This window comes from Cinclus cinclus, chromosome 8 (assembly GCF_963662255.1).
Source record: "Cinclus cinclus chromosome 8, bCinCin1.1, whole genome shotgun sequence".
NCBI classification, from domain to species: Eukaryota; Metazoa; Chordata; class Aves; order Passeriformes; family Cinclidae; genus Cinclus; species Cinclus cinclus.
In genome coordinates this window covers 21,483,228-21,496,835 of record NC_085053.1, presented here as the reverse complement: position 1 = coordinate 21,496,835, position 13,608 = coordinate 21,483,228, and the positions used below count along the sequence as shown (strand labels likewise).

The following is a 13,608-nucleotide window of genomic DNA, read 5'->3' as shown; positions in this document are numbered from 1 at the left end:
CCATAGCCTGGGAATTGGCTCTTCACCCTGCCTGCAGAAGGGGGAACGACAATTGAACCAATAATATCTTGAGACCATTTGGGATAAAGTAATTGCCACATTTTCCAATAATAAGTCTTAATTTGTATTACTAATGTGATATCATTATTTACTATTATTGTTGTTATTGTTATTGTTCTTTTATTATTACTATTACTATTATTTCCCCCCTTTAAGTGTTGCTGCTGAACAGAATTCTTCTTCCTGCTCGGGAGTCTGACCCAGGTCTGTGTCTCACATGTCTGGCACCACACTGGGGACGGATCCTCTCATACATAACCAATCAAAGATGTATTCAGGGCTGTTGTGAGGAAGCCAGGGATGATTATAAGTCGAGCTATCCAAGCCTTTTGCTGACTGCTCACCCTCGCATATTATGAAATTTCTCTTAGAAGGGCAGACAAAGCCTTTTGAGCCCGTGTATGGTGATGGCCTCGCTTGGATGTCTGGCTTTAACCGCTTCACAATGTCAGCCTCTCGTTTCTGAAAAAAGGCAAACGTATCCCATTGTCGCATGTCAAGTACCCAGCGCTGCCATTCAGCAGCCCAGCCACGGCTGTAACCCATCCTCGGGTTGTCAGGGCAATGCAAGGAGATCGCTCTGCCTCTCGCTAGCCGGAGGCAGGAGGAAGCCGAAGCTGACCTAAAGCAAAAGCGTTCATTTAAATATTTGATTGTGCCTTAGCCCGGTGATGGGATGGGTTATCCCTTCTCCAGGACAGCTGGGCTGCAAGTGAACTCGAGGTGACTGGGTCTTGTGTTTGGTTATTGTTGGTGAAGCCATCTGCAATAGCTTGCAGTGCTGCGTGGGGATTGCCCAGGGAAGGAGATGTGTTGGACTGTGGGGCTCAGGACCATTTTTCAGCTGCTGATGTGAGCAGGTTCTCCCATCAGATACTGTGCATCTGTGTGTCAGACCAGGTGAGAGTAAGAAATCACCTGATGGGAGACCAAAAGATTTTTTTGCTTATTTTGGACTCATCTTTTATTTCTTTCCTTTCTTTGGATCTGAAAAAGATGAACTCATCTGAGGCGTCTGGCCCTGCTAATGCAGTGGGTACATGGCTAATCAGTCTAGCTTGAACCTTACAGTAAAAACACCTAATTTAACCTAATTAAGGGGAGTGTTTGGGTTGTTTTTTGCTCGATGTGGGAACATCACTAGGGCAGACAGCAGAAAAATGGTTGCACATGTAGCATCAGAATATTTCTTCTGAAATTGCAGTGACCGTAGCATCTGCCTGCGCTGTGGAGGGTCCTGCCTTCTCCAGATGATAAACCAAGCCAAAGGGACAACAGATATTCCCAACATTTTCCCAGGGCTCAGCTGAGGCCACAGTGGGTTGATCTATAGCACCAACTCAATAAGGCCAGTCATGGTAGAGCAGGGCATTCGGTTCTGCTGCCAGCAGGTTGTGAGTTGGGCCAGGGCATTTTCTGCAGTCCCAGCGTGCTGCTGAGCCAAGTCAGACTTGGCTTTCCCCTCTTCTTTCTGTCCTGCCCAAACCCTCCGTGGAAGGTACTGCCCCACCAGTGCCGTGGCTGTTACTCAGCCTGGTGCTGCTCTTGACTGAGCTGGTCAAGTCATCTCCACCATGAGGGGAGGCCATTTGTGTGTTTATTGTTGGGAGTCACAGCAGTGTATCTGGCTGCCCTGGTTCAGCATGGCCTCGTGTACAAATAACCCTTCAAGGCTTCAGCATGGGAGGCAGTGTGTGCTCTTGGGGACCACCAGGCCATGTGGTTCCTGGCTTAGCACCCCTGCCAGCGAACTGTGTCCATTGGGTGTTTGTAGGCATCCTTGGCTTCCTGCAGACCTTATGTAGAGCTGCAGAGCTGCACATTGGGTTTTTATCCAGGGTTTTCCTGTTTTGGCAATGTTTTGTCTTTGAAAAGCAGCCCAGACTCCCACAGAGAGCTCCTGTATTGAACTGGGAGGTGCTGGGGGCTGAGCTCAGGGAGCTGGTTGGGATCAGAGGCTCCCTGTGGCATTGAGGGCAGAGAGGGGGAGTGGGCTGCTGGTTTGAAGACATGGGATTAAATGATTCGCTATCTGTTGATGGTGTCCTTGTTGCTTGGAGTGGTTATGCGTGCTGGCCAGAACCTGCAGGCCCCAGAACCCAGATAAACTGAGCCAGTGCTCCTTCCTGTGAGATGGGGGTCCCCAGAGACTGTGGGTGTGTGTGAAGCTGAGCTTCATTTGAGGGGGAAGTAAAGGTCGACCCCATGGGCTGCCAGGCAGCAGCAGCAAGCACCTCTGCATTCAGGTCTTGTTCTCTCTGGGTTGTGTGTTGCCTGGCTCCTCTTCACCTTTTCTGGCACAAACAACTTTGCCAGAGTGGACTGGTCTTCTTATTTCCATACAGGGACCTAAAATTTTTGAAGTGTATTTGAGCTTGTAGAAACTGTGGTAAACCTTTTCTGACTGCTGGGATTTATCAGTCATGAAACTTTAGGGTAGACTGATAAGATCTATATTGCTTTAGGGTCATCTAAGTTGCAAGAGCTTCTTCAAGTGGCATAGAGAGGGGGCTGTTCCTTAAATCTGTGCTGGGAAGCCTTTTTCTGTTTCCACACAGGGAAACAATTTATTTCTTCCCCCCCCCCTCTGAATTCAGTTGTTATTGTCCTAGTTTTTGAGCAAAACTAAGAAGAAGAGACTTCAAATGGTTCACTATTTTGTTGTGATACCAGGAACAAGGAGTCTTTCCAACAGAAAAGATAATCCCTGGTCTCATTAAGTTTATGACTTAAAAAAAACCAAAACTCCTGCTGGCCGTTTTCTGTGGGGACTGTTTTCTGAGACAGCTTCTTCATTTTTGAATGGTTTCATTCCTCAGCGCTTCTTTTGAGTGGAAAGTTTAAAGATGCGTCATCTTGCTTGAGCAGGGCGATAAACTGTGAAGCAAATGTGAAGAGCCTTAGAAAAAGGCTGTACAAAATGCAGATGTAGGGGATTAGAAAACAGAACTGCACTACATCCAGTGATAAGTAAGGTTGGACTCAGCAATTTCTGAGCAGTTGCGCCAGGGAGGAGCAGGGGATGATGAATTATTTGCTTTTTGGCTCCTAGCAAGTAAAGCAGAGGCGGGGAAACCTCTGGGATAGGTTTGTGCCTTGGGTGCTGCAGTGGTGCTGGTCAGCAGTGTTCTCTGGACAGGGCTGGGGGTGGCAGGGAGGTGAATTATACTGCAGTGTCTGTTAGGGGCTGTAGGCTTGTCATCTGTCAGCCTGACAGGGCGCAGGGATAAAAACATCCCACTAGATTTCATGTTTATCAAGTGTTACATGCTCCAGAATGGTTGGTATTTCCATGGATGAAACACAGCTGCTGGCAACTATTTCTTGCTGCTGTTCGGGAGATACAAAGTGAGAGGAGGGGCTTTCAAGCAATAAAGATGCTTTCAGGTAAGGAAAACCCAACATGTAGCCACTGGGGAGTGTACCCAAGCTGTCACTTTGGGAGGTTGGAGTGCCCCAAACCAACACTCAGAAGTATGGCCTTGGTGGCTAAGAGAAAATCAACTCATGCTTGGAGCAGGGGAGGCAGGGAGGGAAGTCCTGGACCTTGGCTCTCATCCCTTAATACTCCAATTTATCTTATCACATCTCTATTTGCCTAAGTTTTTGCCATTTTCCCAGGGCTAAAGTTGCTCTCATGGCTTGGGGCACCACACACCTTGAGTCTGTTTCTGGAGAGCCTGCCTTGGTTTTGCGGTGCTAATCATCACCTGTATGAGCAGCTTTGCCAGGGGTTTTTGATTTTGCTCAGGAAGTAAGAATGCAAAAGCTCAGTCTGACAATTGAGGCCCCACCTCTAGCTCAGGGTTTCCTACACAGCCCTCTCCCTGTGAGAGTACTTTTGTGCTTTGTCCTTTGGCTTGCTCATCTTACTGGAGGAGCAAAACTGCTGTCAGTCCCTTGGTGCTCTGGGGATACATCTGTTGATGTATCCTGAGGCCAGAGTCTCCTTCTGTTTACAAGTAGTTTCCAGGGTACAGATTACAAGTGCTATGATAAAAATTTTGAGTTGGATATCTTTATTTTTTTCTCCTCTGATCAGGTCTTTCATCACTTGTCTCTTGCTAACCAGAGAAGCTTGATGCTTGGGCAGATTTCAGAATTTTCATCTACCCCAAAAACTGCAGATTTAGTCACCACTGGCCCAGCTTCAGAAGGCTCTGAGCTCTCCAACTGCCTTTGAATTGGGGAGAGCTGTGCAGGCTCACTTTCTTGGCAGAGCTTTTTGATAGACCAGACCCACCTTTTCCTTGTGCTGGTCCTGTATATACACTGTCTTCACAGACCTCTTGCTTGGGATACCTGTGGTACAAAGACCCCTGAATCTATCCCTGCCAGGTGCATCCCACCAAGATGGGAACCCATGGATGTAAGTCTCTTTTCTATTTCAAGCTTCTTGTGGAAAGGCATTGGGGATCGTATAGGTCAGTTCTGCTGGATCTCTTTTGCCATTTCTTTCTCCTGTTTCCATTTCTTTTCCTTCTGAAGACTGTCCAAAGACATGGCTATTATGCAATGGACTGTGAAGGATTTGAGAGAGAAAGCTGTAAAATGCACATCAGCCACTCCGTTAACATCAGAGATGTTGTTCGGAAGCATGGCTACTCGAGTTTAGCCAGTTCTGTATCTCAAGTGATCCCTGTAGATTTATTAGATGTTTCAAAATAGATTTGAAATAACTGGATTTAGTGTTTTTGGCGATTCCTTGAACCATCTTGTTTTTCAGCCAACTTGTATAAATATGCCAGTCATGGGCTCCGATGTATCAGCCAACTTAGCAAATGGTTTTATTTATAGCTGAAAGAGTGAAGCCAAGGAGTGTAAATCCTGAAAAAAGTATAAACTGTATTGTGGAATTAATAAACTTCAAATTCATGGAATTTCTAATGTTCCACTGATGGCTTAAAAATCTGTTTAATGGCCGCTGAGTGATACTTGGCTGCAAAGCAGAAACCCCAAAGTTGTCTTAACTCAACAGTGATATTTTTGAGTGTTTGTGTGCTGGCGCTGGATGTCTTTGCTGAATGATGGAAAGCTGACCTTCTCCGCCGCGTTTCTGCAGCGACCAGATAAGATTTCAGATCACAGCTTTGCGTTTTCTGTTGATGGTCTGTGGCTGTAGCCCAAGAAGCGCTGTTGGATGTTGGGCTGTTTATCTGCAGGATCAGTTGCGTGTCTGGCTAACTTTGGGGGTGTGAACGATGTTCAGTGCTGAAAGCAAGTGCAGGGAAAGGAGCTGAGGAGTAGAGAGTGGATTCTGTGCTTTTGGAGCATGGCTGGCCAGCTAGAGAGGTCCGGCTGCATCTTCAGAAATACCAGTATGTGTTGGACCTTTAGAGGTAAGTAGATCTGGGCTGTTGTAGAGGCATCTTTCTCCACCTATCATCTCCATTGAAACTGCTTGATTTTGGTGTATTTTTAAGCTGGTGACTGCAACATTCTTTTTCACAGTGATTTATTAAAGTTTCAGGACCTTATCGTACATCCTTTCCGCATAGGTCAGTGTCAGGGCAAGTGTGTTGCAGAGATCTCCTTGCTACATGGATTATTTATGTGGGAATGTGTAGGACCTGTGTGGGCATTTAACAGCTGCTGGTTCGCAAATCTGTGTGCGGGAGCATTGTCATGGGTGGTGCTGGTCAGGGAATGTTGGCAGCCTAAGCTTGGGTCCCCTTCCTGGATGGGAGGTATAGAAGGAATGGTGACAGCAGAACCACTGAGCCTTCATGGTCCCCAAGGCAGGGGGCTACAGTGTGATGTCTTGAGCATGTGGGTGCTGTTTAGTGACTGCAGTGACCTTGGGGTGCTTGTGGGGCCATTCCTGCAGCCTGGCTGAGTGGCACTGATGTGCTGCTCCATGGCAGCCACCGTGTGTCTCTGCCTGCTCTGTCTGCAGGTGATGGCCAGGTCTCCTCCCTGATTGTTGTGTCCCTCATAGTTGGGTGTCCCTGACCTCAGAGAAGAGCTCTCCCAGTGTGTCCAGGGTCATTACTCTTAGTCTCTCATCTGTTACTGTGCTTTGTTGACTTGGACCAGCCTGGCATTTCATGCATGTGCCTGCTGCTTCCCATTTGAGAGATAGGCTCTAAAAGCCTAGTTCTGTTTTATTTATTTAATTTATTTTAGGGCTGAGTTCAGCTAAGCAAGTTTGCACTTTTCTAGGTTCTATTGATTGACGTTGTGTTTGAACACCACGTTCAAAGCTAATATTTCTTGCAGATGCTGAGATAAGTATCTGTAAATCTTTGCATTTACCATTATCCCCAATTTTCTTGTGCAGTGCCTGCTGTCACCGTATAGGGGTATTTATCCTGCACATAATCTGATTGGAAAATAAGGCTTTGAAACAGAAAGGAAAATACACATTTCAGGTGGTGTTAGAAATGTCAGTTGTGGATGCTTAAACAGTCCTGATTGTCTGCAGGCTTTGGGGCATTTGGGTTTTCAGCCCCCTATTGTTACATCTAAAGCTGCTTATTGGAGTCCGAATGGGTTAGAAAGACACCTTGTTCTTGAGACCCGCAGAAATCTGCCTCTCCCCCACCGTGGAGGATGGCTTCTCACAGCCCAGCCAGTCAAGCCTTAACCCTTGGCTTAGACAGCGTGGGGCCGAACAAAGAGCTGCAGCTTTCAGATGGAGCAGAATAAAAAGCTATTATTTCATAATAATACTCTACTCTTTCCTTCCAAGGATTTCCTAAGGACTTTACAAATATTAAGGCCTGGGCAGTCACCCCCATGACTGAGAGCTGGAGAAGTGGCTGTGTGTGGGCATCTGAAGAGCTGAACATGAGACATAATCTCTGCCCTGGGGTGGATTCAAGCCTCGAGTTTCCTGTGCAGTTTGTACCTATAGGAGGTCAATGTGTAGGACCATGAGGATGTTTAGGGCCATGACAGCCTCCTGACATGCATTGTTCTGTACCAATTTCTTAGCCTTGTTCCAGCTCCTTGAGCCTTGCCAGTCCTTGTTGGGTCTTACATAGGTTGGTGACTGTGGGATCAAGGATGCTCTCTGCACAGTCCAGATGGGCTTCTTCATGCCATCCCTCAAGCAGGGAAGATGGAAAGATTTTAGTGCTCACTTAGACACCATTGTGGGGGTGGTGCAAATCCAGCTGTTTCCTGGACTAGTTTTACCCAATCCTCTGCCTCTGCCACTGTTACAGCATCAGGTAGGATTGAGGTGTCTTTGTGCAGAGGGATGTGCTTGCAGCCCCTTGTCCCAGTGGTGGGAGGAGGGATGGGGTGTAGGGTGTCTTCCCTGTAATACCTGCTCCTGTCATGGAGCAGATCAGACCCCTCCCCAAACTAAAGAAGGGAGCTTCTCTTACCAGTGAGGCTGAGAATCCTTGCTCTTTCATCCATCTTCTTCTACCTTTGTGGTTCCTCTGGGACACTAACAGGAACTGTTTTAGGTTATTAGTTTTTCTTCTCCCAACTCTTCTTCAATTGCACCTTGAAATTGACTCCTCCAGGAATGTTGTGGACTCTCATCTTGGCATCTGGCACTTCTGCCCAGCCTGGGACCAGCTGTGTCTGGCTGTGAGCAGTAGTGGGTGAGCAGTAGTGGGTGAGCAGTGCTGAGGACCTCCTGTTCCCATGGATGTGGCTATTTCTATGGAGGGAGCACATGGCACTGCCCTCTTTGTCCTCACATCATCCCTCAAAGACCTCCCTCTGGCCAGCATTACAGACGGGTGGATAGATCAGCTGCCATTTTCTCTTTCAAACAGTGACAATAAGTCTCTTTGCTTTGCAGGGACAATTAGTTTCTTTCCTTTGCAAGGTGTTTGGTTGGAATGGGCTGACCCCTCTTCATGGAAGGAGGGCCTTTGTCCCTTGTGTCCCTGGGAGAAGCCACAGCATGGACCGTTTGTGGTTTTTCCTTTTAACACAGTGACGGTGGCTTTGTTTTCTACATTTAGTTTGCATCTAAGACCAGGACATGGCTCATGCTGTGTCCCTGATCCAGTGTTTAAAGCTTTGCTGTGATATAAGTTTGGCCTGGGCCCTGCAGGGTTTAGCTTAATTTTTAAAGCTCTCAATGTGAATAATTCCTTGCTGAATGCAGATCGCAAGAGGGGATATTGATTTAAAGCTTTAAAGCTGGTGGTTATGGATTAAAAAAAAAAGAGAGAGAGAGAGAGGCAAGAAGGAGATTTACTGTAGTCAGAGCTGGTTGCCTAAATGTTAGTCCCTTACAGACAGGCTTTTGCTGAGCTAGGTGTGAGAATGGCAAGGAGGTCTGGTGAATTTTGGCTTTAAATTGTTGGCCGCTGAGAACCAGCTCTGGGATACACTTGATAGCTGATTGCTCTGCCAGGGGAGCATTTGCTGCTGCCTGGGCTCTGTCTGGGTGCAGGCATGCTGTGGGGCTGCAGCAGCTAACCTGGACCCTTCCCTCGGGTAGGGGATCGGGGCAGGATGTGTTGGGTTGGGCTGATGCTGCTGTGCAGTCACGAGAGGGGTGTAACTGGGGTGGCAGGTGGGGAACACTCAGCAGAGCAAGGGTGTAGCAGCTTGGAAAGAACATTGTGGGAAAGGAGGCTTTGGTAGGGAAGATGCAGTGAGAAATAAAGAGAATTAAAAGCAGGCTGTACGTCCAGTTAGCAGACAGGGCTCTGAGGTCACTAATGCTGGTTATTTGGATTTCAAAGAGGATCCTATTAGCTTCTGTGTGGAGAACCATTAATCAGTGGGGCGGGAGCTCAGGCTGGCTGGAGAAATCAGTTTTCAGTGTCCTGGATGTCCTGCCGGGCTGGCGCTGCAGAGCATCCTGCACAATGGTGGGTTTGTCTGGGATGAGGCACTTCCAGCAGAGGCACTCTGCGGGATGGGGAGCGCTAGGCCTCTCTGCCTGGGATCAGTGCAGGGATGTATGGATGTTGTGTCCATGCAGACCCCATTGCAAATGCCCGTCTTGATGCTGCTGTCCCAGGGAGTATTGCTGTGCTGCTCTAAATAAGTACAAAAACTGAGTTACATACCTTTGGTGAGCAGCAAGTTAAGTTTGCTAAATGGGATTTGGGGAAAAAAATCAGTGTTTCCAGGTGTGACTGTTTGTGATCCTTTGGAAATATTATCTCTGGCTTGACTTTTTGTTCCAATTGAGAACATGTGCCCAGGAGCCATTTCCAAAGGAGCTTTAAGCACAGGGTGCAAAGTAACATTGGAAGTTTGAGTTGGACTTGCACAGCAGCCTTACCTCTAATCCTGGTGCTTTAAAAACCTATGAGAGAAGCCTCTTACTATTTGGAAGAGTCATTTGCTGTAAATGATGCCATAAATAATGCAGACGTAGACCAGAGATGGGGTCAGAGAAGGTTTGCTTAGAAAAAAAAGCAAGATGTGGATTTGGTGGTAGAATCTGGAACAAAATTTTTTGGTAGTTTTTTTCCCAAGAAAATGTCTGAAACCTCCTTGCTTAAAATATTTAAATTTTTGCCAAAACTTTTTCATCTGGAATTTGATCTAACACTTCATTGTTATTTAAATCCTCCAGATGTCATCAGAGGAAGATATTTATCAACAGTTACTAGGTCCAATATCCATAAACTCCAGTAATTTCTTCTACATTTAGATTTAAACTCCCAGTCTGATCCATTGAAACTTAGTAGGGACTGATAAGCAGAGCTTTAAAAAAAAAAAGGACAATAAAAATGGTTTTGTGCAGAAATTATGGCCATTGCTTTGAGAAACTTGATTAAGATCAGCAAGTCTCTGGCTGGACTGAGTATACTTAAAACCCCTAATTGTCTGGCTTTTTGTCTGCAGAAAGAATTTATAAGAAAAAGGAGAACCCAAGCCTACTATTTTAACATGTGTGGAATTCATGAGTAGAGCTGGGTTTCAGAGACTCCTGCCTTGTTTTGGCTAAGTCCTTAAAATGGAGATCTGGAGATTAGCATGGTGGGCCTGGGGTCATCTTTTTGCAGAATGTGTAGTCTCAGACACACAAGATCTTTTTCTTCCGACGTCCCTTCTGGTTGTGATGTTTGAGCCTTTGCTTTGCTCCGTGGCTAAGAGCAGCAGTTAATCATAGGACTGGAATTTGTGACTTAACCAAAGAGGCGTTTTAATGCTTTTCCTGTCATTGATCAGTGGCTGGAAGCCACTGTCTCGGTAGCGTGTCCACATTGACCTCTGTGTTGGTGCTTGATGGTTCCCGTTCTTGTGAGTGCCACCCAGCCCAGGAATGCCTTCCAGCCTGCCTGCCTTTCTCCTTTGGAAAGGGATGCTCTGAACTTGGACCCATTAGAGACAGAAAAGAGGCTTTTTGTGCATGCTGCAAAGGGCTCTTGTGTCTGCAGCAGGGCATGACAGAGACCTTCCTTCTGAATCTGTACTTGGAGAACAAAAAAAAGCCCTTGCATCAGAACTTGCTATTTATATTTCTAGCTCTGAGACTCCTCAGCTGCATTATTAATGAAGCGTTTACCAATTAAGATAGATGAGTCTGCTCTTGAGGGTGTTTGTTAAGGTAAGGAACCTTATTAGCATATCTGATAGATATAGTGCCAGGTGCTGATTAAAACCTTGTTGACTCCCCAGGGGCAGAAGTCTTGAGGAAATAAGGTGGAGAAAGTTGTCCTCTTTCCTGGCTTTGGCCGTGCAGGCAGCAGGAAGAGAAATTCAGCATCCCTCCCCAAAGGCAGAGCCCTGAGCCTGTGAGCAGCTTGAAATGGGCATGGGGAGGAAATTAATCAGCCTGGATCAGAAATTCCAATAGCTGGAGTGATGCAAGTGTGATTAATGTCTCCTGAATGTGAGAGGTGGCAAGATGCTAGTTTTGCTGCTCTTGCAAGGCTAGCAGCCTGTCAGGCGAGGAATTAGTTTCCAGTGTTGACCCTATGGGTTTCGGAGGTCTGGAATCGATGCTTGCCTATGTAACAGTGTTTCTGCAGCTCACTAAATTAGGTTTGCAGTCAAAATGATGCTGTGAGGTACAGTCAACCCACATATGAAACCAATTTCCCTTTGAAGCAGCACTAAAGAGGGCGACCAGAAGAGAAACGAGATCATCTTTAGGTCTCTTGTGACCTACAAGAGTTGAGAAGTGTGTATTCACTTTCCATATTTATTATAATATGGCAAAGGAACTGTATTGTAGGCTTTAATGATCTGCATGTGAAGAGTGTCTTAAAATAGACTTCAGATCTCCTTGGAACATACATATGTGTTTATAATTTTACAGCTATAAAAATATATATTTACTGAATACATGTACTTTGTTTCTCCATCTGCTAAATATAGTCACGTATGAAAATTATTTAGAAAATTAAATTTTCCCCCAAATTATCCTGCTGTCAGTCTGCTTCAATTTCAGCATTGGCAGAGATGAGGCAGGAGTGGAGATGGACACTGTTGTGCTGCCAAGCAGGTGTCTGGGAGCAGTTTGTCTCAGGATGGGCATTACTGGAGCTGGGGTTGGTGATACCAGCTATTATGAAACTTTGTCCAACAGTTCATGAGATAAGCTCCTGTTTTCCAATATCCTTGTAATTTTTTTCAGGGTTTTAAGCATCCACGCTTTGAATTTTCATGCTGGATGTCGAACTCAAATGGTTTGATTTCAAGAGAGAAAAATGTAAAAAAGATTGTAAACTGGTCCTGCCATTTTGGAGAGTAATGTGGAGAAAAAAGTAGAAAAATGTAAAAATGTTGTGTTCACCCTGTTGAAGTCCAGAGAGCATTTCTTAGAGCTTGTTGTGAGGCTCAGTGCCAGGGGAATGGGGACGAGGTGCCATTTTGTGAGACGTCTTTGCTGTCCCTCTGCGAACATGGTCAAATCCAAGAAAAGTTGGAATTTTGCATGTTCTCAGCAGAGACTTTTTTTGATTCCAGCAGCTGGTAATTACCCAAGTGTCTTCACAATGGACAAAGCTCTTTCCCACATGGCTCCCCCGGGAGGCAGGGCTGGATGCTGGCCATCCCCAGTAAGTGACTCCTGTCACTAGAGTGTCTTGTCCTCTAATAGCTTCTTTGGGGAGCAGACACAAGAGTGGGAAGTGTGTCCCTGATCACAGCAGGGCAGACAGGCGGGGCTGGGCCTGGCAGGGAACATTGGAATACAGAGGTGTTCTAGGCAAAGATAGAAAATGGCAGAGTGTCTGGAGGAGGGAGACTTCCCAGGGACAGGGAGAAGCATGGGATGGCGTTGTGCAAGAAGGACACACCGGGTCAGTTTGTCTCTGGTATTTCCCAATTGTGCAGCTGGAGTCACAGCCCTTCATCGGGTGCTGTGTCTCTTGTACATGGTCCTTGCAGAGGGCTGCAGAAATGCTTGCACCACGTTTGGGAGATCAGCAGATGGTTTCTCTAAAGAGAGCCTGAAATGTGGCTGTTGCTAAAATCGGTTTTTACAAAAACCACAAGTTCTTTAAAAAAAGGATAATTTCTCTCACAAACTCCAGCTCAAATAGTCTTTAAAATAAATACACTTCTGCGGCGTCTGCAGTTGGGCCTGGCTGGAGAGCCTGGAGTCTGCCTTGTGAGAAGTGTCATGACTCTTGAGTTTGTTTTGGTTCATTTTTGGAATGTTCTGCTGAGAAGGAAGGAGCCAGGCAGTCATCAGAACAGTCCCTGGGTAAGATCTGGAATGGGTGACTCCACCATTCCTGTTTCCAGTCCTCTGAGCTTGGAGCAGGAGTTTGAAGAGCCCTGAGAAACCAGCAGTCACCAGCAATATATCTCCAGACAAGAGGCTACTGAGGAAGATGCTATCTCTTTGTAGTTTATTCCTGTCTGCTCTTTCAGGACCCCATCCCTGATGGCATGTGAGTGTTTCTGGTTGGTTTCTGCAGCAGAGCAAGAAGGTTAGCAGAGCTCTTGGACCTCCTGGTTCCCAAAATGCTGGCATGCTGTGGTGGCAGCATGGCAAGTCATGCTGCTGTCTGCTGATGTGCTGAAGCTCCAAAAATGGCCACAGACCTCTGGCACATAAAGGGAGGTTTCAGCTTTGCACCCCTAAATGCCAAGGATTGACCAGCTTCTTGCATTTTAGCTGGATGTGTGTCCAGCTGCCAGGGTGGAAGTTTGTAGCCCTGGGGAGTGCAAAGGTAGCAGTGTATTAACTTCAAATGGTGTTAATGGGTTTTTCTTTCAAAACCACAGTTAGGTCTCAAAGGATTGCATCCCAGTAAAGGGCAGCCTGCCCATTCCTTTGGCCTGTCTTTCCCTGCCACGTGTGTGCAGTGGTGGAGTTGGATGCTTGTGGGAGTGGGTGGGTCCTGTGTCTGAGACAAGTTTCTTTCCTCAAGGATGTGATTTACTGAGAGACAACAGGGAGGATAGTTAGTGGGGTAAAGCCTGAATGAAATGGGACCACATTGTGGTCTTCCAGGCTCTGCCTGTGGAGATCTGGGTGGGTGGCGTGTTTGCTGGTGTTTTCAGGGATTCCTTATAAGCATTTGAGGAACATTTGCTCAAAACTCACAACCAATTTCTTTCTTCCGTTGTGCAAAAATGCTACCAATGAAAATAGACAAGCTCTCTGGGTCATTTCCAGATGCCCTTAGTAAGACAGAAGTGTTTATTTTTTATGGG

At 46.4% G+C, this 13,608-nt stretch overlaps 1 protein-coding gene across 2 annotated transcripts in view; it reads left to right on the top strand.

The window, feature by feature from the left end:
- ZSWIM5 (zinc finger SWIM-type containing 5) overlaps nucleotides 1-13,608 on the top strand; it is a 98,050-nt gene that overhangs the window by 35,172 nt on the left and 49,270 nt on the right. Inside the window, exon 1 of one of the 2 annotated variants that reach the window (XM_062497217.1) lies at nucleotides 5,296-5,399. The exons of the other annotated variant lie outside the window; for it this stretch is intronic. Within the exon in view, the coding sequence (XP_062353201.1) occupies nucleotides 5,333-5,399 (67 nt within the window). The 5' untranslated portion in view covers nucleotides 5,296-5,332. Of the gene's footprint in view, nucleotides 1-5,295; nucleotides 5,400-13,608 lie in introns of those variants that run through there. 2 annotated transcript variants of the gene reach the window in all.